General features: G+C 37.2%; 2 protein-coding genes and 1 pseudogene across 17 annotated transcripts in view; 2 read left to right on the forward strand and 1 right to left on the reverse strand.

The window, feature by feature from the left end:
• ABI2 (abl interactor 2) overlaps window positions 1–27,845 on the reverse strand; it is a 157,527-nt gene that overhangs the window by 123,886 nt on the left and 5,796 nt on the right. The window lies entirely within an intron of this gene.
• LOC114215930 (large ribosomal subunit protein eL39-like) lies at window positions 17,629–17,796 on the forward strand. Its single transcript, XM_028112165.2, has one exon. The coding sequence runs from the start codon at window positions 17,641–17,643 to the stop codon at window positions 17,794–17,796; it is 156 nt and encodes a 51-aa protein (XP_027967966.1). The 5' UTR covers window positions 17,629–17,640.
• On the forward strand, window positions 24,856–25,206 carry LOC114215936 (large ribosomal subunit protein eL30 pseudogene; annotated as a pseudogene).

Consider the following 27,845-nt stretch of genomic DNA (forward strand, 5'->3'; position numbering starts at 1 on the left):
TCCTTTGTCTCTGACCCTAGAGTCTCATATCTTCTGCCACTGCATCCATAAAACTGTGACCATCTAACCTGATAGTATAGAGTTAAATTTCAGACTCTTCACAGTTCTTGACAACTGACAGATTACAGATATGTTTTAAATATGTTAAGATTTTATGTCCAGGGAAGAGTTTAGAGATGAATTAGAAATAGATACATAAAGTAATGAATCAGCCAAAAATAAGAAATTATTAGTGCCAAGGAAAAGAAAACATTCAAATAAAAAGTATAACCACAGTCCACTCTAGGCTTCAGATGTGAATATTTACATAAATATAATAGACAAAAGGAATAAAGCCAAAATTGCTAAAAGTCATCTTGAAAAGATAGAAAGTGTAAGAAAACAAAGTCTCCATTTCTCATAGTAGAAATGTCCAAAACATTAAAAATAATAATATGAGCATGGACATACTGAGATATACATGAGGAAACAAATAAGAGTTGAAAGTGCCTCTGGACAGAGGAAAATCAAAGGCAAAGAGGTACTCTTGGTTTTTCTGTTTTGTTTTTTTATTGTACATCCAACAGATCTTCAATGCTGGAAATAATCAAATCTGTGCTATTCAATGTGGTAGTCACTAGGCGTATGTGATTATAGAGCACTAAAAGGTAGCTAGTGGAAATGTAAATTTTTCATTTAAATTTAATTAATTTAAAGTAACCATATGAGTGGCTCCTGGGTGGCTCAGTAGGTTGGGCATCTGCCTTTGGCTCAGGTCATGATCTCAGGGTCATGGGATCGAGTCCTGCATCAGGCTCTCTGCACAACAGGGAGCCTGCTTCTCCCTCTCCCTCTGCCTGCAGTTCTGCCTACTTGTGATCTCCCTCTCTGTGTCAAATGAATAAATAAAATCTTTTAAAAAAAAGGTAACCATATGAGATCAATATACAAAAATCAATTATATTTTTATACAATAGCAATAAACAATCCAAAAAGGAAATTAAAAAATCAACTTCATTTACAATACAATTAAAAAAATACTTAGAAACTTTTTTTTTTTTAAAGATTATTTATTTATTTGACAGAGAGAGACACAGTGAGAGAGGGAACACAAGCATGGGGAGTGGGAAAGGGAGGAGCAGGCTTCCTGCAGAGCAGGCAGCCCGATGCGGGGCTCGATCCCAGGACCCTGGGATCATGACCCAAGCCGAAGGTAGACGCTTAATGACTGAGCCACCCAGGTGCCCCTAGAAACAACTTTTAAAATAGAAGTGTAAGACACTGAAAACTAGAAAACATCATTTAACAAATTAAAGAAGACCTAATTAAATGGAAAGACGTCCCATGTCCATGGATCAGAAGGCTTAGTATCATTAAGATGGCTCCTCCAGTATACCTATAAATTTAACACAATCCCTATCAAAATCCCAGCAGCCTTTCTGGCAGAAATTAACAGGTGATACTAAAATTCACATACAAATTCAAGAGACAGAGTAACCAAAATTATCTTTTTTTTAAAGATTTATTTACCCATTTTAGAAAGAGTGAGACAATGAGCATAGGGCGGAGGAACAGAGAGAGAGAAAGTCCAAGCAGACTCCATGCTGAGAGCAGAGCCCCACGCAGGGCTCAATCTTTCGACCCTGACATCATGACCTGAGCCTAATTCAAGGGTCAGATGCTTAACCAACTGTGCCACACAGGCACCCCCAAAATAATCTTGAAAAAGAACAAAATTCTTTTCAAAGACACATACATCAGAATCTCAAAGCTACAAAAGACTCTGTAGTACAGGCATGATAACATGCATCAGTGTTTTAGAATTAAGAGTCCAGAAATAAAACCGTCCTTTATGGGTAATTCTCAAAGGTGCCAAGACAATTTGATGAGGAAAGTCTTTTCAACACATGATGAGACAACTAGATATCCACATGCAAGGGAATAAATATTATAGCCTCCTACCTCACAACATATGTAAAAATTAACTCAAAAGGGATCAAAGACCTAAATGTCAAAGTTAAAACTATAAAACTCCTAGGAAATATAGGAACAAATCTTTGTGACCTTTGAAATGGGCTTTGGTTTCCTAGATATAACAACTAAAGCTCACAAAGAAAGGAAAAAATAGGTATGTTAGACTTCATTAAAATTAAAAACTTGTAGGTCAAAGAATACCATCAAGAAAATGAAAGGAAAATGCACAGAATGGGAGACATTACTTGCAAATCATGTACCTCATAAGAGACCGTATCCTAAATATTTGAAAAACTTTTGCAATTAAAAAACTAAAAGACAATCCAATTTTTAACGTGCAATAGGTTTGAACAGACATTTCTCCAAAGAAGATATACCAACGATCAATAAGCACATGAAAAGATGCTCAACATCACTAGTTGCTAGGGAAATGAACACTAAAGCTACAAAAAGGCCACTTCATGACTATTAAGATGGCTATACGCAAAAAGACAGTCAATAACAAGTGTCAGTGAGGATTTGGACAAACTGGAGTCCTCATACAATAGGATACAACTACAAACAATCTGGCAGATCCACAAATAGTTAAACATAGAGTTATATGATCTAGCAATTCCATTCTCATTTCAAGAGAAATAAAAACATATGCCCATAGGAAAACTTGTATATGTATCATGTTATATGTTCTGTATGTGTGGTAATATTATTCATAATAGCAAAAATGTGAAAACAATCCAAAAATCCATCAACTGATGAATGGATAAATAAAATGTATATTCATTCAGTAATCAAAAGGAATGAAGCACTGATATATAATACAACACGGATGAACCTTGAAAACATCCTAAATGAAAAAACACAAAAAGCTACATGGTATATGATTCAATTTATATGAGATGTCCAGAACAAGCAAAAACAACAACAACAAAAAAAATATATATATATATATTAGTGGTTGCTTAGACCTGAATGAATAGCTAGGGGAATAAGACGTGACAGCTAAAGGGTACAGGGTTTCTTTTTGAGGAAATAAAAATGTTGTAAAATTAATAGTTATAGCTGCATAGATCTGTAAAGACACTAAGAGTCCTGAATTTTACATGTTAAACAAGTAATCACACAGTATGTGAATTACATCTCTATAAAGCTGTTATTTAAAAAGAAAAGACAAAATGATGTACTGACATGCTACAACATAGTGAACCTTAAAAACATGTTAAATGGAAGAACCCAGACACAAAAGATCACATATGGTAGGATTCCATTTATATGAAATGCCTAGAATAAGCAAACCCATAGAGACAGAAAACTCAAGAGGTTGCCAGGGGACAGAGGAAGAGGGGGATGGGAAAGTAACAAAGGGTTTCTTTTGGAGTGATGAAAATGTTCTAGAATCAGACAGTGGTGATGGCTGCACAATCTTTGAGTATACTAAAACCCATCAAACTGTAGTTAAGTGGGTGAATTTTATGGAATGTAAAATAGATCACAATTCAAAAAAGTTAGATAGCCATAGATGACCAGTGACTACTATACTGGACAGCAGCAGAGCCACAGAAGGTTCCTAAGTTCAGAGCAGGCCATCTAAGAGCAAGAAATGGACTTTTGTTTTAAACCATGTGGGAAGTATGGGGTTGGAAGGGGAGGGAAAACAGACAAACTTAGGAGTAGCAAAGAATTGCCAAACACTTGGACTGTAATCGCTTAAAACCTTCCTTAAAAAGATTTATTTGAGAAAATGAGAGTGTGTGTAAGCAGGGGGAGGGGAGGGGCAGAGGGAGAGAGAGAGAGAAAAATCTCAAGCAGACTACCTGCTGAGCACAAAGCCCGAGGTGGGGCTCATTCTCACACCCTGAGATCATGACCCAAGACAAAATCCAGTCAGATGCTAAACTGAGCCACCAAGGCAACCTTAGCTTAAAACTTCTGAATAAAAACTCAGATGAAAGTCCAAAAGCTGTGGTCCAAGGATAAATGACTTCAAAAGAATGTTCAGGGGCGCCTGGGTGGCTCAGTCAGTTAAGCGTCTGCCTTCAGCTCAGGTCATGATCTCAGGGTCCTGGCATCCAGCACCACTTCAGGATTCCGGCTCTGCAGGGAGTCTGCTTTTCCCTCTGCCTCTGTTCCTCCCCACTGCCGCTGCTCATGCGCACATGTGCTCTCTCTCTCTCAAATAAATAAATATTTTAAAATCTTAAAAAAAAATGTTCAAATTCTATGGACATAAGCTTCAACATTTATTAAAAAAAGAAAATGAACTATGGCAGTATTTCCAAGACTATGCTATAGTATTTACTAACAGCCCTTGGGCATGCAAAAATAGTTTTAAGGACTAATATATTTTATGATATACTACATTTAGGTAATTTATTTATTTTTAAAGATTTTATTTATTTATTTGACAGAGAGACAGCGAGAGAGGGAACACAAGCAGGGGGAGCAGGAGAGGGAGAAGCGGGCTTCCCGCGGAGCAGGGAGCCCGACGTGGGGCTCAATCCCAGGACCCTGAGATCATGACCTGAGCCAAAGGCAAATGCTTAACGACTGAGCCACCCAGGCGCCCCTACATTTAGGTAATTTAAACAGGTTTCTTTACTACAGGACATCCCAGAAAATTTAAAATTATACTATGCCTTGTAAGTTCAAAAGGAGGCACATTTTGCAGTATCCACTTTACAACACAAATTTTTTACACGTTATACAATGCTAGTGTGGGAAATACTAGACTATATGACCACAATCATTTTGTCAATTTCAAAGTCGTACAATTCTTAAAAACTTTTGGCTTCATTTTTTGTTTTTTATTTAATTTGGTTTGTCATAAAGGTAAATTTGTAATTCGTAAAAAAGTTACTTCTATATAAAGTGATATATTTCTCTAAGTTCTTAATGTTCTAGTCCTAAGATTATAGAGAAATAAACCATGTCAACTAGAATATTCAAAAAAGATAATATTTCCTGATTTTGATGGTTATTTTGTGATTAAATTAAAAAATGTTCTTGTTTCTAGGAAAAACACATTCAAGTGTTTTAGCAGTGATAGGACATCGGATTAGCAATTTATTTCCAAATGGTCCAGAAAACAAAAAGTTCTTTAATTTTAACTTTTTTTTTTAAAAAAAGACTTATTTTAAGAGAGAGAATGGGTGCCTGGGTGGCTCAGTTGATTGAGTGACTGCCTTTGGCTCAGGTCATGATCCCGGAGTCCTGGGATCAAGTCCCACATCAGGCTCCTGGCTTGGTGGGGAGACTGCTTCTCCCTCTGACCCCCTCCCCTCCCTCTCATGCTTTTTCGCTCTCTCATTCTCTCTCAAACAAATAAATAAAATCTTAAAAAAAAAATAATTCTCGGGGCGCCCGGGTGGCTCAGATGGTTAAGCGTCTGCCTTTGGCTCAGGTCATGATCCCAGGGTCCTGGGATCGAGCCCCACATCGGGCTCCCTGCTCAGCGGGGAGCCTGCTTCTCCTTCTCCCTCTGCCTCTCCCCCTGCTCCTGCTCTCTCTCTCTCTGTATCTGTGTCTCAAATGAATAAAATCTTTAAAAAAAATTAAAAAATTAAAAAATAATAATTCTCATGGGACGCCTGGGTGGCTCAGTCGATTAAGCGTCTGCCTTCGGCACAGGTCATGATCCCAGGGTCCTGGGATTGAGTCCTGCATTGGGCTCCCTGCTCTGTGGGGAGCCTGCTTCTCCCTCTGCCTCTGCCTCTCTGTCTCTCATGAATAAATAAAATCTTTAATAAAAAAAAAAGAGAGAGAGAGGGAGAGAAAGAATATATACATGGTGGGGAGGGGCAGAGGGAAAGAGAGAATCTCAGCAGACTCCCTGCCTAGCAGAGTCTGATGTGAGGCTTGATCTCATGACCCAGAGATCACAACCTGAGATGAAATCAAGAGTGGAACGCTCAAACAACTGAGCCACCCAGATGCCCCTAATTTTAACTTTTTAAATTAAAACTAAAAGAAATTCCTTACTTCACCTGATGGAATAATATTAAATTACTGTTGAGCTAAAAAAATTGAGAAAAAATTTCCAGTAACTTAGTTTCACCGTCATTAAATTTTGGCTCATAAATCTACTAACATACAACTTTTAATTATCCTGTCAACACACAACTTATAATTAAACCTGTAAAAAAAACCCTTCCATAGTCACTTCAGCCTATAAAAGGCATGTGTCTAAATTATGCATATTTTTACCACTACTTCTTAAGCTAATTATTTCCTGCATGCATCAGACCAATTAAAATAATGATTGAGTTTTAAAGAACTTTTCATGTTTAATGTGGAGACTATTACTCACCAAGAATGAATAAACATAAAAGTACTAGACTGAACCTTAATGACATTATTTTTACTTAGGATGGAGTTACTAAGCCTTTTTTGTTTCAAATCATTTCTCCTTCATGTTAATATATAATTACCTGGTTAATACCAAATTCTAAGTATCTAGAAAGCATCCAAGTTGCAGAATTCTGAAAACATTACAAAACAATAACTTTTTTTTTTTTAAAAAGATTTTATTTATTTGACAGAGCGATACACAGTGAGAGACAGAACACAAGCAGGGTGAGTGGAAGAGGGAGAAGCAGGCTTCCCACTGAGCAGGGAGCCCGATGCAGGGCTCGATCCCAGGACCTTGGAACCATGACCTGAGCCGAAGGCAGATGCTTAATGACTGAGCCACTCAGGTGCCCCCAAACAATAACTCTTATATGTGAATGTTCCTGTCACAACTATCAGGCCTTAAACTGCCAAACCAAAAATTCATTACCAACATATAATAACTAAAAGCAACTGTAACACCCAGTTTGAAACCAAAGAGTGGTAATAGTTAGATGTTATATAATACAGTTTGTTCAGAATAAACCTAAAGTATTTCAAAAGTAGAATTTCAATCCTTATGTAATTTCTTCTCCCAGCTCTAACACAGGAACTACTGTCCTACGTTTGTTCTCTTCGCTGACCAGAAAGGCTAGAACATGGTGGAGGTCTATAAATGTCTGCTGGATTGCACTGTTTTCCAACTTCCCACTGCACTTTTCCTTGGGAAGTAATTTCATCATGCCACTTAGGAATGGTATGGTTGTGTACTGGATCCTATTTCCATTATGCGATAACAGGACTAGACATATCTTGAGAACAAGAATCACTGCTTATTATTAGTTTCTTTTTAATTCCCTATGCCATCAGAATCTCACACAAAAGATTATTCGTCGAAAACCAGTGCACTTTTGATCTATGAACAAAACTTGAATAAAATAAGAGGGTATCATCCTTCCCATTTACAGATGAAAAAAGAAGAAAAAAAGAATTACTAGATGTAGGACTGTAGAATTGAAGTTTAGATCTCATGATATTCATCTACAAAAAGTTTTCCACTCACCTCCATGGTTTGGCCACAAAACAAACCCATCACATTTTTACCTTTTACATAATGACTTATTACTCTCTGAGGGACACGCAAGGCCTCTAAACAAACTATCAACAATAAAAGTACCTAAGGCACACCTTGGGGCAATCACTACGTCTTAATTACAATTTTTAAGGAGCAAAACCCCATTTCATACTCAAGAGGAAAAAAAATACTACCAAAGTAAAGGAATACCAAACAAAATTAAAACAAACTGAAGTTTAGTAAATAATAAATGAATGGCTGAATAAATTTAAAATCTACTCTAGCATATGAAGTGGGGTAGCAAAACCAAGGAAGGCCTCCAGGTATAGGGTAAACAGGGTCAATTTTAAAGCTAATATTGTAAGATTAGAAAATGAAAATGTGAAAGAATGACATTTCACAATAGATGTCCTTTGTCCTCCTTCCTGCCAGCAGTTTACTATCTTATAAACTGCTCTCCCCAGAGAGCCCTTTCGGCCAGCAACATGGTATATCCCTCACAATGCTGACTAGTTCCTTATGTCCATGCTTACTAGTTCCTTATGTCACAAGTAGAATTATTTCCCTCAAAGATACAACAAAGCATTCTTTTTTGTTAGCACAAACTTGAAAAAGTTGCCAAACACAAAAATAACATTTGACAGACTTCTCTGGTTTGTGTCTACAACACTAAATTTCTCAAAGATAAGTAGTTGGAAAAGAACTATTCTGTGGAAAAGTCCACAGAGAGTTACAAGAAAAAAATTTTTTTTAATTTTATGCCTGATGAGAATTTATTTTTTTTTTAAAGATTTTATTTAGTCATTTGACAGAGAGAGACACAGGGAGAGAGGGAACGCAAGCAAGGTGAGTGGGAGAGGGAGAAGCAGGCTTCCCGCGGAGCAGGGAGCCCAACGCAGGGCTTGATTCCAGGACCCTGGGATCATGACCTGAGTGGAAGGCAGACGCTTAACGACTGAGCCACCCAGGCGCCCCTACAAGCAAATTTTTATCACAAGCAATCTCATCTCATAAAAAAAGAAAATACAAAGGGGCACCTGACTGGCTCAGTTGGTACAGTATGTGACTCTTAATGTTGGGGTCATGAGTTTGAGCCCCAGCTTGGGTATAGAGATTAAAAACTAAAATGAAACAAAAATTTTAAAAATAAATAAAACAATGCTTAAAAAAAAGAAAATACTTATTCACAAAAAATTATATGGTTCTTTAGTTTTTCATTACAATATATTGTCACTATTTGCAAGCAATTGCTGGCCCAGTTGGAATGTTTTTTAATTATCTGGGGCACCTGGGTGGCTCAGTTGGTTAAGAGGCTGTCTTCGGCTCAGGTCATGATCCCAGGGTCCTGGGATGGAGCCCTGCATTGGGCTCCCTGCCTAGCGGGGAGCCTGCTTCTCCCTCTCCCTGCTGCTCCCCCTTCTTGTGCTCTCTCTCTCTCAAATAAATAAATAGACAAACAAAAATCTTTAAAATAAAATAAATAAAAAATAAACAGTAACTTCCCTTTCTATGAACAACAATATCAATGTCGGTCTTCCACTTGCAATTGGGAGATGGTAACTTTACACTAGGTAAGATTCTTTCTAAACAAAGATTAAACACAAAGCTTTATCATTAATGTAAGGAACATGTGGAAAATAACAAATCAACAGTAACACTTGGCATTTCAAGTCACAAGAAATTAGAAATGTATCTAAATTATTTTTTTAGAAGGGTGAGGGACAAGCGGAGAGGAAGAGAGAGTATCTTAAGCTGGCTCCACACTGAGCATGGAGTCCAATGCAGGGCTCCATCTCACCACCCTAAGATCATGACCTGAGCAGAAATCAAGAGTTGGACACAACTGACTGAACCATCCAGGCACCCCGAAATACATCTAAATTCTTTTTTTTTTAAAGGTTTTTATTTATTTATTGAGAGAGAGAGAGAATGGTAGAGAGAGAGCATGAGAGGGAAGAAGGTCAGAGGGAGAGACAGACTCCCCGCTGAGCAGGGAGCCCGACGCGGGACTTGATCCCGGGACTCTAGGATCATGACCTGAGCCAAAGGCAGTCACCCAACCAACTGAGCCACCCAGGCACCCAATACATCTAAATTCTTAATTGGCTTTATTTATATATGGATTAACAAAAACCTGAAAATACTAAACTCAAATCTAACAAAATGAGGCCATTTGAGAATCTGTGTATTTTCTCGACATTTCTGAAATAATTTATAACTACAATTACAAACACTGAAACAATTATTTACAGATTGATTTCCATTTTCATATTTATGCTTTTCTACCTACCAAAAAAAAAAGTTGTCCATGAGGAAAAATATTAAAGCACAGATAATCATAAATATAAATATAAATTAAAGACAGAAAGAGCACCTGGTGGCTCAGTCAGTTAAGCATCTGACTTTGGCTCAGGTCATTATCTTAGGGTCCTTGGACGAGCCCCATGTCAGGCTCCCCACTCAGCGGGGAGTCTACTTGTTCCTCTCCCTCTGCCGCTCTCCCCAACCCCCCTCCCCACTTGTGCTCTAACAGATAAAATCTTAAAAATAAAAATTTCAAGAAAGAAGGCCCAACAGGCTAGGTAAGTCATCAGAGGCCTTTCAACCATGCTCCTCCACCTCTGCCTTATAAATAGAAAAAAACAAATGATGCTACCACACTCTAATTCAAAGGCAAGAGAGATATTAGAGATCCAATAATCAGTAGCACATAAATAACTCATAAGAACTGAATGTACACCATGGTAACCATAGTTAATAATACTGTATTATACACTTGAAAGTTGCTAAGATAGATCTTTAAAACTTCTCATCACAAGAAAAAAAAATTATGTATGGTGGTGAATGTTAACTACACTTACTGTGGTAATAGTTTTCCAATATATACAAATATCAAGCCATTATGTTATACACCCGAAACTAATATAATACTGTATGCTAGTTATACCTCAGTAACAAAAATAATAAGCAGTAGCACAGAACAAACTTAAATACATCACAGTTTCTCTCCACACCCAAAGACTACTGACAAATGTCTTAACACTAATCTACCAAGTATCACAATGTTGGCAAGGGAAATAAAAAGCACAATGACAGTTCAATTAAATAGTGAGCATTATGCAAGGTCTTCGGGAGCAGGGGGTGTTTCACTCAGATTCAGCTATAAGAAATAGTGCCACATTTTTCACAGAAATAGAAAAAGCAATCCTAAAATTCATGTGAAATCATGAAAGTCCCCAAATAATCAAAGGAAACCTAAGAAAGAACCTAAGCATCGCACTTTCTGACTTTGAACTATATTACAAAGCTACAGTAATCAAAACATTATGATACTGATCTAAAAATAGACACACCAATGGAACAGAATCAAGAGCCAGAAATAAATCCTCACATCTACCATCAACCAATATTTTCACAAATAAGCCAAGAGTACTCAATGGGTAAAGGATAATCTCTTCATTAAATACTGCTGGGAAAACTGGATAATCATATATTGAAAAATGAAATTGGACCCCATCTTACACCACTCACAAAAATTAACTCAACATGGATTAAAGACTTAAATATAAGACCTGAAACCATAAAACTCCTAGAAGAAAATACAGGAAAAAGCTCCTTGAAATCATATACGGATATGAAAAGCAATGTGAGAAAATCATCTAAAAAAGGAAAAAAGTAGCTTTACATAACAGAAATATGACAAACATAGCTGAAAGTAGTCAAATTTAACATCCCAATAACGGTACACACTCCTAATATAAAGCACTGTGCTGAGAACCTATTATCACTATTTACTGCCTAATATAAAAAGATGCATAAACTAAATGTTATCATTGGGAAACAATCAGAAAAACCCAAATTAAGGGACAATCAAAAGGGGAAAGAAAAAAAAAAAAAGCAAAACAAAACACCGGTATGTACCTTTAGAAAATGTCCATACAGTGAAAATACAGAAAAGCTAAGGAATTGTTCTAAAAATTAAAATGACATGACAAATAAGTGCAATAAGAAATCCCAAACTGGATCCTGGATTGGAAGAAGAAAAGAATTCTGCTAAAATAGATATTATTGGTAGAGCTGGCAGAACTTGGGAGTTCAGTAGACAGAGACAAGAAACTGGGAAGACCAAGGCAAAAACAGTTCATAAGTCAATAGCAACACAGTGTTGCACAGAGAAATCCAGAGATGTGCAGAGGGTCTCCTTTTAGTATTCGGCAGAATACTGATCAGTGCATGCATAGGAGAAAACTACCCAAGGGTGCAGAGAGAATCAACCAAGAGGATTATAAGGAAGAGTGCCTGGTCCTCCTACAAGTCATGGAACAGTGAATTGTCCTACCAGCCAAAATGGAAAAGTTCCCAACTCACTGGTTACACTACACAGAAGGTCTTGCCTTCCGAGCAGTGGGGAATAATCAGCCCAGACTAAAAAACCCACTGTTTACACCAAACAAATCATGAAAGGCACAAAAAGATCAAACAGTTTCCAAGTAACTTAACTGCGTTCAAGAATAAAGCTTAAGAACATTTATAGGAAAATAAACAAAGATCAAGCACCCAGCTAATTAATAATCACGAGTGATAATCAAAGGTTACCAAACATAAAAAAGGAGGAAAATATATTGATAATGAGGAGAAAAATCAATTGAAGCCAATCTAAAATGGACACAAATATTAAAATTAGCAACAAAGACATTAAAGTAATCACTATAGCCATATTCTATGCATTTAAGAAGTTAAGCAAAGACCCGACCAATATAAAATGAACCAAACCGAACTCCCAGAAATGAAAACTATAATGTCTGAGATAAAGAATACATCCAAAAATGACAGAAAACATTACACACAAAAAAAGATTAATGAACTTGAAGACATAAGAGAATTTCTCCAAAATGAAAAAAAAAAACTTAATAAAAAGAGTATCAGTAAGCTGTGGAACAACGTCAAATAGCATAATGTATATGTTACCGAAGTTCCCAGAAAAGGGAGTAGACAGAAAAAAAATATCTGCAGAATAAATGCATGAAAATTTTCAAAATCTGATGGAAGGTCTACATTCACAGATCAAAGAAGTGCAATGAGTTTTGAGTACAAGAAGCAGAAAGAAAACTACACAAAAGCATATCAAAATCAAATTGTTAAAAAAGTGATAGCAAATCTTCCAAGCAGCAAGGGGAAATCAGACATAACCCTAAAAATGAACAAACTATGAAGGCAAATTTTTCATTTCAAACAATGTAAACCAGAGAACAATAGGGCACCATCTTTACAATACCGACCACATAGCTCAGTCGGTTAAGTGTCCAACTCTTGGTTCTGGCTCAGGTTGTGATCTCAGGATCATGGGATCAAGCCTTGAATCAGGCTCCATGCTCAGCACAGAATCTGCTTCAGATTCTCTCCCTCTCACTCCCTCCCTTTCTCTCTGCCCCTCCCCCCACTCATGCACATTCTTTTTTTTTCTTTTTAAAGATTTTATTTATTTGACAGAGAGAGATCAAGAGCAGGAACACAAGCAGGAGAAGTGGGAGAGGAAGAATCAGGCTCCCCACAGAGCAGGGAGCCTGATGTGGGACTTGATCCCAGGACCCTGGGATCATGACCTGAGCCGAAGGCAGACGCTTAACGACTGAGCCACACAGGCGCCCCATGCACCCTCTTTCTAAAATAAATAAATAAAATCTTTAAAATACTGTCCACACAGAATCCTATACCCAACAAAATCACCTTTCAAAAATAAAGACAAAGGAAAGATGTTTTCAAAATAAACCAAAGGAAACATACAAAAAATAATAATAGTAATAATAATCACCAACAGACTTGCACAGAATTGTTAAAGGAAGTCATAAAGGATAGGCAGAGAGGGAAAATAACACCAGATAAAAACATAGATCTACACAAAAGAATGACAAGTACCGGAAACTGTAATTACATTGGTAAATATATGATTCTTTTTAAAGTTAAGTTTTTTTAAAGGTAACTATTTAAACAAAAATTAAGAAAAATGTATTACAAGGTTTATAACAAATGTGAACATAAAATGTATGATGACAACAGTATAAAAGATGGGAAGGAGAAACGGAAGTATAATACTGAAAGATTCTCAAGCTATGCAAAAAGTGCTATAACATCACCTGAAGAAAAATTGAGGGCGCCTGGGTGGCTCAGTTGGTTAAGCAACTGCCTTTGGCTCAGGTCATGATCCTGGAGTCCCGGGATCAAGTCCCACATTGGGCTCCCTGCTCAGCAGGGAGTCTGCTTCTCCCTCTGACCCTCTTCCCTCTCGTGCTCTCTCATTCTCTCTCTCAAATAAATAAAATCTTGAAAAAAAAGAAAAAAAAAAGAAAAAGAAAAATTGAGGTAAGTACTACAAACCCTAAAATAACCATTAGAATTGGAAAACAAAGAGTTACATCTAATAAGCCAACAAAGGAGATACCCTAGAATTATGAGATTACAGGGCACCTGGGTGGCTCAGTTCGTTAAGCGTTCTGCCTTCGGCTCAGGTCATGATCCCAGGGTCCTGGGATCGAGCCCCGCATCGGGCTCCCTGTTCTGCGGGAGGCCTGCTTCTCCCTCTCCCACTTCCCCTGCTTGTGTTCCCTCTCTCGCTGTCTCTCTGTCAAATAAATAAATAAAATCTTAAAAAAAAAAATAGAATTACGAGATTACTCTAACCAAACGAAGGTATAAAAAGAGAAGAAAGGATAAGACAAACAAAATAAACAAGTGATATAATTTATGAACCTAAACATACCTCTAATCACAAAAAAGTAAATAATCTAAACATGCCAACTAAAAGAGATTGTTAAAGTAAATACAACAGCACAACCCAACTATATGCTCCTTTAAAAAAAAAATACACTCTAGGGGCTCCTGGGTGGTTCAGTCGGTTAAGCATCTGCCTTCGGCTCAGGTCATGATCCCAGGGTCCTGGGATTGAGCCCTATGTCAGGCTCCCTGCTCAGTGGGGAGTCTTCTCCCTCTCCCTCTGCCACTCCCCCCGGCTCATGCTCACTCTCTCTTGCTAGTGCACACACACTCTCTCTAATAAAATCTTTTTAAGAAATACACTTTAAAGACACAGATAACATAGAAACAAAAGAATGAGAAAAGATACTATATCAATACTACCCAAAAGAAGATGGAAGTAGCTACAAAAGTACAAAGTAGATTGCAGAGGAAAAAAAATGACCACAGATTTTCAAAAATTTTCTGATAAAAATGCTAATTCATAAAGGGAAAACAAATGTAAACATTTATATACATAATAACAGAGTTTCAAAATACATGAAGCAAAACTTGATAGACTTGCAAATGACAAATCCACAGGTATAGTCAAAGATCACAATAACCCTCTCTCAAATTGAGAAAATACACAGAAAGTAAACATAATAGACTGAACACCATTAACCATTAACCACTTCGACCTAATTAACATTTAGAGAACACTCCAAGAGCAGAATACACATTTTTTTCAAATGCACACAAAACATTAACCAAATTAAACCTTATTATAGGCCAGTAAAGAGTCTCAAAACAATTTAAAAGAATTCAAGTCAAACAAAGTGTTCGACTATAGAAGAATTATATTAGAAATCATTAGCAGAGGGGCGCCTGGGTGGCTCAGCCGGTTAAGTGTCTGCCTTTGGTTCAGGTCATGATCTTAAGAGTCCTGGGATCGAGCCCCACATTGGGTTCCAGCGGGACCCTGCTCAGTGGGAAGCCTGCTTCTCCCTCTCCTCCCCACTTGTGCTCTCTCTCTTTACTTAAGAGACAGAATGAAAGAGAGAGAGCACGAGAGGGGTAAGGGTCAGAGAGAGAAGCAGACTCCCTGCTGAGCAGGGATCCAGGTGAGGGACTTGATCCTGGGACTCCAGGATCATGACTTGGGCCGAAGGCAGTCACTTAACCAACTGAGCCACCCAGGTGGCCAAATAAATAAAATCTTAAAAAAAAAAAAATTATCAGAAAGATCCATGGAAAATTCCCAAATCTTCGGAAATTAAGTAACACTTCCAAATAACTCATTGCTCAACAAAAGCCATTAAAAGAGAAATGAGAGTGTGGGGGGAAATGTCTGGGGGCAGGGGGATTTTAAGATTTGTGGGATGCCACTAAAGCAGTACTTAAGAGGAAAATGTATAGCCCTAAATGTCTATATTAGAAAGGAAGAAAACCAATGACATCAGTTTATACCTTAAGAAAGAAGAAAATGCAGTATACATTAACCCCCAACCAAAGAAAAGCAGAGGGAAGGAAATAACACATGAGAGCACAGTCAATAAAAAGAAACAGAAATTTTTTATTTCCTTGTTGATCTTTTGCTTAGATGATCTGTCCATTTCAGTGAGGGTTCTAGACATTGGGGAGGGTATGTGCTATGGTGAGTGCTGTGAATTGTGCAAGACTGTTAAATCACAGATCCATACCTCTGAAACAAATAATGCAATATATGTTAAGAAAAAAAAAAGAAGAAGATAGCAGGAGGGGAAGAATGAAAGGGGGGAAATCGGAGGGAGAGACGAACCATGAGAGACGATGGACTCTGAAAAACAAACTGAGGGTTCTAGAGGGGAGGTGGGTGGGGGATGGGTTAGCCTGGTAATGGGTATTAAAGAGGGTACGTTCTGCATGGAGCACTGGGTGTTATGCACAAACTACATCAAAAACTAATGATGTAATGTATGGTGATTAACATAACAATATAAAATTGAAACAGAAAGTCACTAAAGAAAACCACTGATATCAAAAGTTAGTTCTCTGAGATCAATACAAACGACAAACTTTTAGCCAGAACTAATCAGGAAAAAAAGAGAGAGAAAACATACAAATAATCTGTATCAAGAACTCAAAAGGTGACAATTCAACACCCAAAAACCAAATAATCCAATTTAAAATGGGCAGAGAACATGAATAGACATTTCTCCAAAGAAGACATGCAGATGGCCAAAACATGAAAAGATGCTCAATGGCGCTCCTGGCTGGCTCAATCTGGATTGTGACCTTATACAAAATATACAAAAATTAACTCAAAATGGATCAAAGACCTAAATAAAACACACTAGAATATTATATACAATGGAATATTATTCAACCATAAAATAAAGTACTGATATATGCTACACAACATGGATAAACTCATAGTTTACTATGCTAAGTGAAAGAAGTTAGATACAATAAGCCACATATTATTTGTAGCTAAAACTACAGAACTCTTAAAAGCAAACATAGGTATAAATTTTCATGTCCCTGGTTCAGGCAATGTTTCTTAAATATGGCACCAAAAGCCCAAGAAATAAAATAACTTGGGACTTCACAAAAACTAAAAACTTCTGTGCATCAAAGGACATGCATCCAAAGGACATGATCAAGAAAGTACAATGACAACTGACAAACTAGAAACAAATATTTGCAAATCATATATCTAATAAGGATATGCTATCCAAATATATAAAGAACTCTCACAACTCCACAAAAAGGTAAACAACACAATTAAAAAGTGAACAAAGAAGAAATAAAAGAACTTGAGTAGACACTTCTCTGAAGAATGGTCAATAAGCACTTGGAAAGATGCTCAATATTATTAGTGATTAGGAAAATATAAATCAAAACCACAATGGCATAATACCACTTCACACCAACTACAATGGCTACAACTTTAAGCAGAAAATAACAAATACTGTCAAAGATTTACAGAAACTGGAACGTTCATACACTACTGGTAGAAATGTAAGTAGTGCAACCATACGACCCAGGAATTCCACTCCTATGTACACCCAAGAGGATTTAAAATATAATGTTTAGACAAAAGCTTACACACAAATGTTCACAGCAACATTATTCATAATAACCAAAAGGTGGAAACAACCCAAATATCCATCAACTGATGAACAGATAAACAAAATGTGGTATATCCATATAATGAAATAGTTGGCTATAGAAAGGAATGAAGTACAGGCATGCCTCATTCTACTGTGCTTCCCAGATGGCTGTGTTTTTTACAAACTAACATTTTGTAGCAACCTTGCTTCAAACAAGTCTACAGGTGCCATTTTTCCAACAGCATCTGTTCACTTCATGTCTCTCTCCATTTTGGTAATTTTCACAATTTCAAACTTTTTCATTAATATATTTATTATGGTAATCTGTGACCAATGATTATGACTCCCTGAAAACTCAGATGATGGTTAGCATTTTTTAGCAATGAAGTATTTTTTTTTAATTTTATTTATTCACTTTCTCTTTTTCGCCGCCATCCTGCTCTGTATGGCTGGCTGCTTCTCGCCATGTCTTCTCACAAGACTTTCAGAATCAAGCGACTCCTGGCCAAGAAACAAAAGCAGAATCGTCCCATTCCCCAGTGGATTCGGATGAAAATTGGTATTAAGATCAGGTACAACTCCAAGAGGAGGTACTGGAGAAGAACCAAGCTGGGTCTATAAGGCGTCACACATCATGAAATGACACACTTAATTGGCACACATATTTAATTAAGCTGCATGAAGATCATGTGTTCTATCATTCTGTAAACATCCTTCCTACCTGGCCATAGACTTGTCTTATCATGGAAATGATTTTTCTCTGTGACTATGCCTCTGCACCAGTAGGTTGGTTCAGTAATAAATGTGAGGCCTTTCGGCTCTAAAAAAAAAAAAAAAAAAAAAAAGATTTTACTTATTCATCAGAGAGAGAGCCAGAGACAAAGAGAGCACAAGCAGGGGGAGCTGCAGACAGAGGAAGAAGGAGGCTCCCTGCTGAGCAAGGAGCCAGACGCGGGACTCAATTCCAGGACTCTGGGATCATGACCTGAACCAAAGGCAGACACTTAAATCCAACTGAGCCACCCAGACGTCCCAGCAATGAAGTATTTTTTTAAAGTGATCTCTAAGGGCGCCTTGGTGGCTCAGTCATTAAGCATCTGCCTTCGGCTCAGGTCATGATCCCAGGGTCCTGATCGAGCCCCGCATAGGGGTTCCTGCTCGGCGGGAAGCCTGCTTCTCCCTCTCCCACTCCCCCTTGCTTGTGTTCCCTCTCTTGCTGTCTCTCTGTCAAAAAATAATCTTTTAAAAAAATAAAATAAAGTGATCTCTAAGCCCTACATGGGGCCCAAACTAACAACCTCAACATCAAGAGTCACATGTTCTACCAACTGAGCCAGGCAGGCACTCCAGCAATAAAGTATTTTTTAACAAAATGTACAATGTTTTTTTTAGACATAATTCTACTATACACTTAATAGACTATACTATAGTGTAAAAATAACTTTTACGTGTACTGGGAAACCAAAATATTCATTTCATTTGTTTATTGCAGTATTTGCTTTATTGCAGTGCTCTGAAATCAAACTCCAATATCTCTAGGGCATGCCTGTACTGAAACATGTTACAACATGGATGAATGCAGAAAATATTATTATGCTAAAGTGAAATAAGTCACACAGGAAAGGCCACATATTATGTTTCTATTTCTATGAAATGTCCAGAATAGGCAAATCAATAGAGACAGAAAGTGGATTTGCAGTTGCCAGGGAGTGCAGGGACATGGAGTGACTATTTAACGGGTACAAGTTCTCTCTGGGATAATGAAAATGTTCTGAAATGAAGTTTGGTAATGGTTGCACAACTCTGTAAATATATTAAAAACCACTGAACTTTACACTTTAAAATAGTTAAAATGGTGAGTCCTATGTTATGTCAATGTTGTTTAAAATAAAACCCAAAACATCAATTAAATAGGGTTTTTAACAAACTGATGACAACTGTTACGTTTGGAAAGACAGAGGCAGGATTAAAGTAGCAGCCAAAATGATCTGGTCTAATTTACACATCTTGTGTCAAAACAGTTCATGTATAACACCAAATAATATTAAACCAATCTGAATTCATCAGACTTTAATCTTTTTTAAAAAGTCATGTTAATAATACGAGTGATCCAGTCTTTATTCACTTCAAAACAAGAAAAAATTGAGATACAATGCCCTATCATTACATGTATATAACACATCTACACCATCGACTAAACTGCTGACATTAAATTTATGTTATATGGAGGTTTTGTTATTTGCACATGAATAAAATTCATAATTATACATATTACATTATAAGCAAATGTGCTGATAAAAACCCAGGAAAAATATGAATTTAACGTCAATAAATTTTAATTTCTTCTTCTCTCAAAACAGTACTATATATTAAGCTAAGTTATTCAAGTTCTCTTTCTGAACCTGGTCTGCTCTTCTACAATAAAAGGGTTTAAGGGAGAAGAGAAGGGACTGTTATTCAAACATGATCTCCCGACAGAAGAGTTGTAGTACTATGTATTGAAAAACGCAGGCATCCCTTGTTGCTTCCCCTATTCAATATTGTTTTGTAGGTTCTGGAAGTTCCTAACAATGCATCTCCTTGCCTCTATTCAAAGTGTTCAATAGATAAATAGATAAAGCCAAATAACAGTCAGCAAGAACAACAAAGAAAAGCAGTGCCATGTTATATTTAGTCCAAACCCCGCCAATTCAGAATTTACTGAACAGAGGCTCTTCATAGCAATCAAAATGGTCAAAGAATTAGACTGTTAGCTCCATGAGTTATCAATGATTTCCCAGCATGAACAGATACTCATAAGTATTTCTTGAATGAAGAAGAAAAACATATACACATGTAAAAATTTTAAATTGTATGAGTCATAATTTCAATCATTTTACTCAACAAACCACAAGGGACACAGACAAAAAAAAAAAACGAACACAATTTCTATCTTCACAGAATTTTAGTTTAATGGGGTCACAGCTAAGCTTGAGTTTACTTAACTATAGGAATATCTTGGGGCACATGGATGGCACAGTCAGTTGAGCATCCAACTCTTGGTTTTGGCTCAGGTCATGATCTCAGTGCTGGGATCGAGCCCTGTGTTGGTCTCCATACTCAGCATAGAGTCTGCTTGGGTTTCTCCCCCCACCCTGACCCTCCCATTCGTTCTCTCTAAAATAAATAAATCTTCTTAATAAATAAATAAATAATAAAAATAGGAATATCTCCCTTGCTCACTACCCAAAAAGTGAGAGCCACTCAGACATTTAATGAGTATCCACTATAGAATAAGTCATGCACTAAGTGAAAGCAAATCAACTGCAGAATTAACTCCAAAGCACTAGCCATATGTGAAATACCACTTACAATTCTGTTGATCACATCTATATCAAATATCCTAGACAAATGAAAAGTATTCACCAACTTTATTTACCTGTACATACAAATACAAACTCTTCCATTCTGGAAAACTAATTTATTTCACTACTCTCATTTGGGTATTTTCTACTGCTTACAAGAAAAAAACCTAACTTATTCTTTTAGCAAATATTTATTGAATGCCTATTTTGTCCCAGGCACTGTTCCAGATATTGACAATGAAAAAGACTCCCTTTGGGGCACCTGGGTGGTTCAGTCAGTTAAGCATCCAACTCCTGATTTCAGCTCAGGTCATGATCTCATGAGACCTGCATCAAGCTCCGCACTGGGGTGGAGCCTGCTTAAGATTCTCTCTCCCTCTCCCCGTCCACCCCCTTCCTCTCTCAGGTGGGTAGGGGACTGGTGGGGGTGGGGGGAGACCCCCTGCCCTCACGGAGCTCACCAGCCAGGGGAGACAGAGGCAAATTAAACAAATAAGATAACATTGTATGTTAAATGGTAATACAAAGAAAAATACAGCATGGGAAAAAAAAGTACAAGCAAAAAGGAGAGTAAACAAAGTATGTTATAACTTTATATAGACCAGGAAGGGTTATCAAGGAAGGTGACATTTGGACCCGATGGTTCCACAGATGAATTCCACCAAACATCTAAAGAAGAATTAATACCAGGACACCTGGCTGGCTCAGTCAGTGGAGCATGCAATTCTTGATCTTGGGGTTTTGAGTTTGAGCCCTACTTGGGGCATGTTGCCTACTTAAAAAATTTTTTTTAATTAAAGAAGACTTAATACTTACTCTTCTCAAACGAGTCCCCCCCCAAAAAAAAACAGAAAAGCAATGAAAGCTTCCAAATTCATTCTATGAAGCCAGCATGACCCTGATACCAAATAAAGACATCACAAAAAAAGAGAATTACCCAGAGATACCCAGTATCTCTGATGAACACAGATGCAAAATTCCTCAACAAAATATTAACAAACCAAATCCAACAATCCATTTAAAAAATCATTCACCACAATCAAGCGGGATTAATTCCTGGGATGCAAGGGTGGTTCAATATTTGCAAATCAATCAACAAAATACATCACTTAAAAAGAGAAAGGATAAAAACTATATGATTATTACAAAAGACACAGAAAAAGCAGTTGACAAAGTACAACATCCAATCACGATAAAAACCCTCAACAAAGCAGGTTTAGAAGGAATATACCTCAACATAATGAAGTCCTTAAATGAAAAACTCACAGCTAACATCATCCTCAACTGTGAAACACTGACAGCTTTTCAGGAACAAGACAAGGATGTCCACTCTCACCACTTTTATTTAACATAGTACCAGAAGTCTTAGCCTCAGCAACCAGACAACAAAAAGAAATAAAAGGCATCCAAATTGGTAAAGAAGTAGTAAAACTTTCACTATTTGCAGATGACTTTCACAATTTATATCACATCATCTGATAGTATATGTAAAAAACCCTAAAGAGTCCACCAAAAAACTACAGAATAAATGAATTCAGTCATGTTGCATGATACAACATCAATATACAGAAATCTGTTGCATAACTATATACCAATAAAGAAGCAGAAAGATAAATTAAGAAAACAATCCCATATACAATTACACAAAAAATAATAAAATACCTACAAATAAACTTAACCAAGGAGGTGAAAGACCTGTACTTGAAAACACTGATGAAAGAAATTGAAGATGACACAAATGAATAGAATGATACTCTACACTCATGGATTGGGAGAACAAACATTGTTAAAATGTCCATACTACCCAAAGCAATCTACAGATTTAATGCAATCCCTACCAAAATACCATTTTTCATAGAACTAGAGCAAACAATCCTAAGTTTTATATGGAACCACAAAAGATCCTAAATAGCCAAAGCAATCTTAAAAAAGAAAAACAAAACTGGAGGTATCACAACCTCAGATTTCAGGATATACCACAAAGCTGTAGTAATCAAAACAGTATGGTATTGGCACAAAAATAGACACACAAATCAAAAGAACAGAAAACTCAGGGATGCCTGCGTGGCTCAGTCAGTTGGGCTTCCAACTCTTGATTCTGGCTCAGGTCATGATCTCAGGGTCATGAGATGCAGCCCCACGGTCAGGCTCCACCCTTAGAGGGGAATCTGCTTGAGATTCTCTCTCTCCCCCACCCTCCCCCCACCTCCTCCCGCACATGAGCTCTCTTGCTCTAAAATAAATAAATAAAGCTTTAAAAAATTTTTAGAAAGAACAGAAAACCCAGAAATAAACCCACAATTGTATGGTCAATATTTGACAAAGGAGGCAAGAATATGCAATGGGAAAAAGACACTCTCTTCAACAAATGGTGTTGGGGAAACCAGACAGCCACATGCAAAAGAATGAAACTGGACCACTTTCTTACACCATACACAAAAATAAACTCAAAATGGGTTAAAGACCTAAAACCATAAACCATAAAAATCCTAGAAAATAGCACAGGCAGTAATTTCTCTGACATCAGCCATAGCAACATTTTCCTAGATACGTCTCCTAAGACAAGGGAAACAAAAGCAAAAATAAAAACAAAACAAAACAAAAAACAAAACAAAACAAAAACCTATTGGGACTACATCAAAATAAAAAGCTTCTGCACAGCAAAGGAAACAATCAACTAAACTAAAAGCCTACTGAATGGGAAAAGATATTTGCAAATGATATATCCAATAATGGGTTAATATCTAAAATATATAAAGAACTTCTACAAATAAAAACCAAATAATCCAATTAAAAAATGGGCAGTTGAGGGGTGCCTGGGTGGCTCAATCGTTAAGTGTCTGCCTTTGGCTCAGGTCATGATCCCAGGGTCCTGGGATCGAGCTCCACATCGGGCTCCCTGCTCCATAGGAAGCCTGCTTCTCCCTCTCCCACTCCCTCTGCTTGTGTTGCCTCTCTCACTGTGTCTCTCTCTGTCAAATAAATAAATATTTTAAAAATAAATCAATAAAAAATAAAAAATGGGCAGCTGATGTGAACATTTCTCCAAAGACAACATACAAATGGCCAAGAGACACATGAAGAGATGTTCAACATCACTAATCATCAGGGAAATGCAAATCAAAACCACACTGAGATAGCACCTCACACCTGTCAGAGAACAGCTAAAATCAGTAACACAAGAAACAAGTGTTGGCAAGAATATGGAGAAAAGGGAACGCTTGTACACTGTACGTAGGACTGTAAACTGGTCCAGCCACTGTGAAAAACAGTATGGAGATTCTTCAAAAAATTAAAAATAGAATTACCACATGATCCAGTAATTCCACTATTGGTATTTACCCAAAGAATATGAAAACACTAATGCAGAAAGATAGATGCACCCCTATATTTATTGCAGCATTATTTACAATGCCAAATTATGGAAGCAACACAAATGTCCATTGAATAGATAAATGGATAAAGAAGATGTGGTATGGAGCGCCTGGCTGGTTCAGTCAGGAGAGCATGTGACTCGATCTCATGGTCATGAGTTGAAGCCCCATAATGGAGCTCCCACACAAAAAAAGATGATTTTATATATAAATATGTGTATCTATTTTTATATATGTGTGTGTGTATATATATATCTGTGTGTATACATATATATAAATTTGTGTGTGTGTATATATATCTGTGTATACACACACACACACACACACACACACGAGAATATTACTCAGCCATAAAAAAGAATGAAATATTGCTATTTGGATAGAGCTAAATGGTATAACACTAAGTGAAATGAGTCAGAGAAAGACAAGCATCATATGATTTCATTCATATGTATGTGAAATTCACTCCTTAAATCTGAATTTAAGAAACAAATGAAGAAAGAAAAAAAAGGAAAAACAAAAAAACAGACTCTTAAATATAGAAAACAAAATGAAGGTTACCAGACAGGAGATGGGTAGGGAGATAGGTGAAATAGGTGAAAGGGATTAAGCATACACTTACTGTGATAAGCACTGAGTAATGTATAGAATTGTTGAAACACTGTATTATATATCTGAAACTAATGTAACACCATATGTTAATTATACTGGACTAAAAATTAATTTTTAGAAGTTTTTTTTTTAAGTTAAAAAAAATAGAAGTTGACATTTGGTCAAAAGCATGAAAAAGGTAAGAGATCCAGTGATACAACTATCTGGGGAATGAATACTCCTGGTGGAGGGCATGGTAAATGCAAAGTAAAAAAATTTTGAGGCATCTTTCCCGTATCTGGCTACTCTGGCAGCTGCTCTTGGTTGGGGCCATCCTGCACCTAAGGGAGGAAGATGGTGGCACAAAGAAAATGAAAAAGTTGCTGGAATTGATCAACTCTAGGCTCCAATTCCTTATGAAAAATGGAAAGCACATGTTGGGGTAGAAGCAGACTCTGAAAATGGTCAGACATGGCAAAGTAAAACTGGTCATCCTCACCAACAACTGCCCAGCCTTGAGGTAATCTCAAATAGAACACTACACCAGGTTGACCAAAACTGGTGTCCATCACTACAGTGGCAACAATATTAAATTGGGCACAGCATGTGGTAAATACTACAGAGTATGTATACTGGCTATCATCGATCCAGGTGATTCTGGTATCATCAGAAGCATGCCAGAACAGACTAGTGGAAGTAATTCATGCAAAATTTTTCTTTAATAAAAGTAGTCAGAACTTGTTTTTAAAAAGTAGGGGGCGGGTGGACTAGGTGGCTCAGTTAGTTAACCAACTAACTCTTGATTTTGGCTCGGTTCACAATCTCAGGATCGTGAGATCGAGCCCTGAAAAGGACTCTGCACTGGTCATGGAGCCTGCTTGGGATTCTCTCTCCCCGCCATTCCCACTGCCCCTTCTCTTCCCTCCCATTTGAGTGCACACAATTGTGCTCACTCTCTCTCTTAAAAAAAAAAAAAAAAAAAAGTCTTGCAGCAGAAGCATGTCTGTTATGTTCAAAAAAGAGGCCAAAGTGACTGGAATAGAGTAAGCAAAGGAGAGGAGAGGAATTAAATTAGGAGAGGATTCAATACTAGAAAACTAGATCATTCGTGGCTTGTAGGCAATGTTAAGGACTCTAGTTCTTATACTGAGTGAGAAGGGAAGTCTCTGAGTGTTTTGAACAGAACATGATCTGATTAAGATTTTTAAAAGATCGCTCTTGCTATTGCTATAATCTGAGGAATAATGGTGGCTTGGACCAGGCTGGTAGCAGGGGAGGTGGTATAAGTCAGATCCAGACATGTGAAGATAGAGTCATTTGTTAATCCAATGCAAAAGAGAAGGGTCAAGGACAGTACCAAGTTTTTGGGCTCAGGTATCAAGGGGGTTAGAGTTGCCATTTACTGATAAAGGAAGGAAAAGCTATGTTCATATATTGTGACTGAATAGTGCCCCGCCCCCGAAGATGAACACATCCTAATCCTCTGGAATCTGTGAATATGTTACCTTAACATGGGATGGAAAGATTATCAGAGCGGGCCCAACGTGGGTCTTTATAAAGGAAGACAGAGGATCAGAGTCAGAGAAGGCAATGTTGACAACAGAAGCAGGGGGAGAGAAAGGGGAGGTGATGATGGAAGCAGAGACAGAAAGATGTGAAAACAAAAGCTGAGGTTGGAGTGATGGAATTTCTTCTGGCTTGGAATTTGAAAGAGGGTCATGAGCTAAGGAATGTGGGCAGCCTTTAGAATCTGGAAAAGGCAAGGAAACTGATTCTCCCCTAGAGCGTCCAGAAAGAACACAATTCTGTGACCCACTGCAGACTTCTGACCTCCAGAATTATAAAATGGTAAATTTGTGTTGTTTTAAACTGCTGAAGTTGTGGTAATTTGTTATAACAGCAACAGAAAATTAACATAAATACAAGTTTGAATATTTAGAAATTAAGAACTATAGGTAGTATCAAATTTTCTGTATTATAACAAAATCTCCTTCAAAATTTGAAAGTAATACCATAGGATTATAAGGTTGTATACTCAAAAGATATTGTATCATATTAAATGTCTTAGCATTTTAAATAAATGTCCTCATACACGTAAGTTCAAAATAGGAGTTACAGTAGTCATAAACTAAATGATAATACAATATTTGGTCACAAAGGGTCTGAAGACTCCTCTCTGAACCTCTGAACTTTGCCAAATCTGTCACCCTGATATAACTTCTAGAAGGCCTAATTCATCTAAACCCCTCCATCTTGGCAAAATGCTGGAGAAGCTGCGAGTTATAACAGTTATGCCCTAAGTCAGTATATAACCATAAAACGGATATAAAAGAAGAAGGTAGGTTGATTTGTATATTTACAAAAGAGGGCCTGAGGTATAAAAAGTTAAGAAGATACCATTCTTAAAGGAATTCAATGTGGGGATAAAGTCCTTGAACCCAGGGCACTGTATCTAGAAAATTAAAATATCACTGTATCTAGAAAATTAAAATACAACTATTTGTGGGTCTATGATGTGAACTACAACTTTACAGACTACAGTTTAGTTGCAAAAAGCTGTGAAATTCTTTTTAACTAGAAAAATACTGCCATCATACAGTTGTAGTTAAACAACTACCTGTGAGGGGCACCATACTGGCTCAGTCAGTGGAGCGTGCAACTCTTGATCTCGGGGGCATGAGTTTGAGCCTCACACTGGATGTAGAGATTACTTTTTAAAAACAGCAAAAAAACTGAAAATTTTAAAAATTAAAAATAAAAAAAAATAAACAGGACTTGTTAAACTAGGATGCAAAAAATCCTAGCACCACCTAGCATCTTTGAACCTCAAACACAATCAGATCTCATCCTATCAAAATCCTTGAAATTAAAAAAGTGACCAAGGGGCGCCTGGGTGGCTCAGTCGTTAAGCGTCTGCCTTCGGCTCAGGTCGTGATCCCAGGGTCCTGGGACTGAGCCCCGCATCGGGCTCCCTGCTCCGCGGGGAGCCTACTTCTCCCTCTCCCACTCCCCCTGCTTGTGTTCCCTCTCTTGCTGTGTGTCTCTCTGTCAAATAAATAAATAAAATCTTTAAAAAAATAAAAATAAAAAACCATCTTAGTGATCTCAATATGAAAAGGTTTTTAAATAATGTTATAAGGTTTTATAAACAGTTCTTTTGCACACACAAATATAGCATATAGCAGAGTGCATAAATAGCAGTCAATATACAATGTACACCTGTTTAACCAAGGTTGCTTATTGTAGCAAATTTCTAGACATTAATATAAATCCATCTCTTGTAAAAGAAAGATGTTCTGTAACTCAAAATGCCTATTACTTCACTGATTAAACTTTCTGTAATTTTTTTAAATATATTTTG

This window comes from Eumetopias jubatus, unplaced genomic scaffold (genome assembly GCF_037043125.1).
Source record: "Eumetopias jubatus isolate StellerSeaLion01/CBP00866 unplaced genomic scaffold, mEumJub1_p1.0 scaffold_3, whole genome shotgun sequence".
NCBI lineage: Eukaryota > Metazoa > Chordata > Mammalia > Carnivora > Otariidae > Eumetopias > Eumetopias jubatus.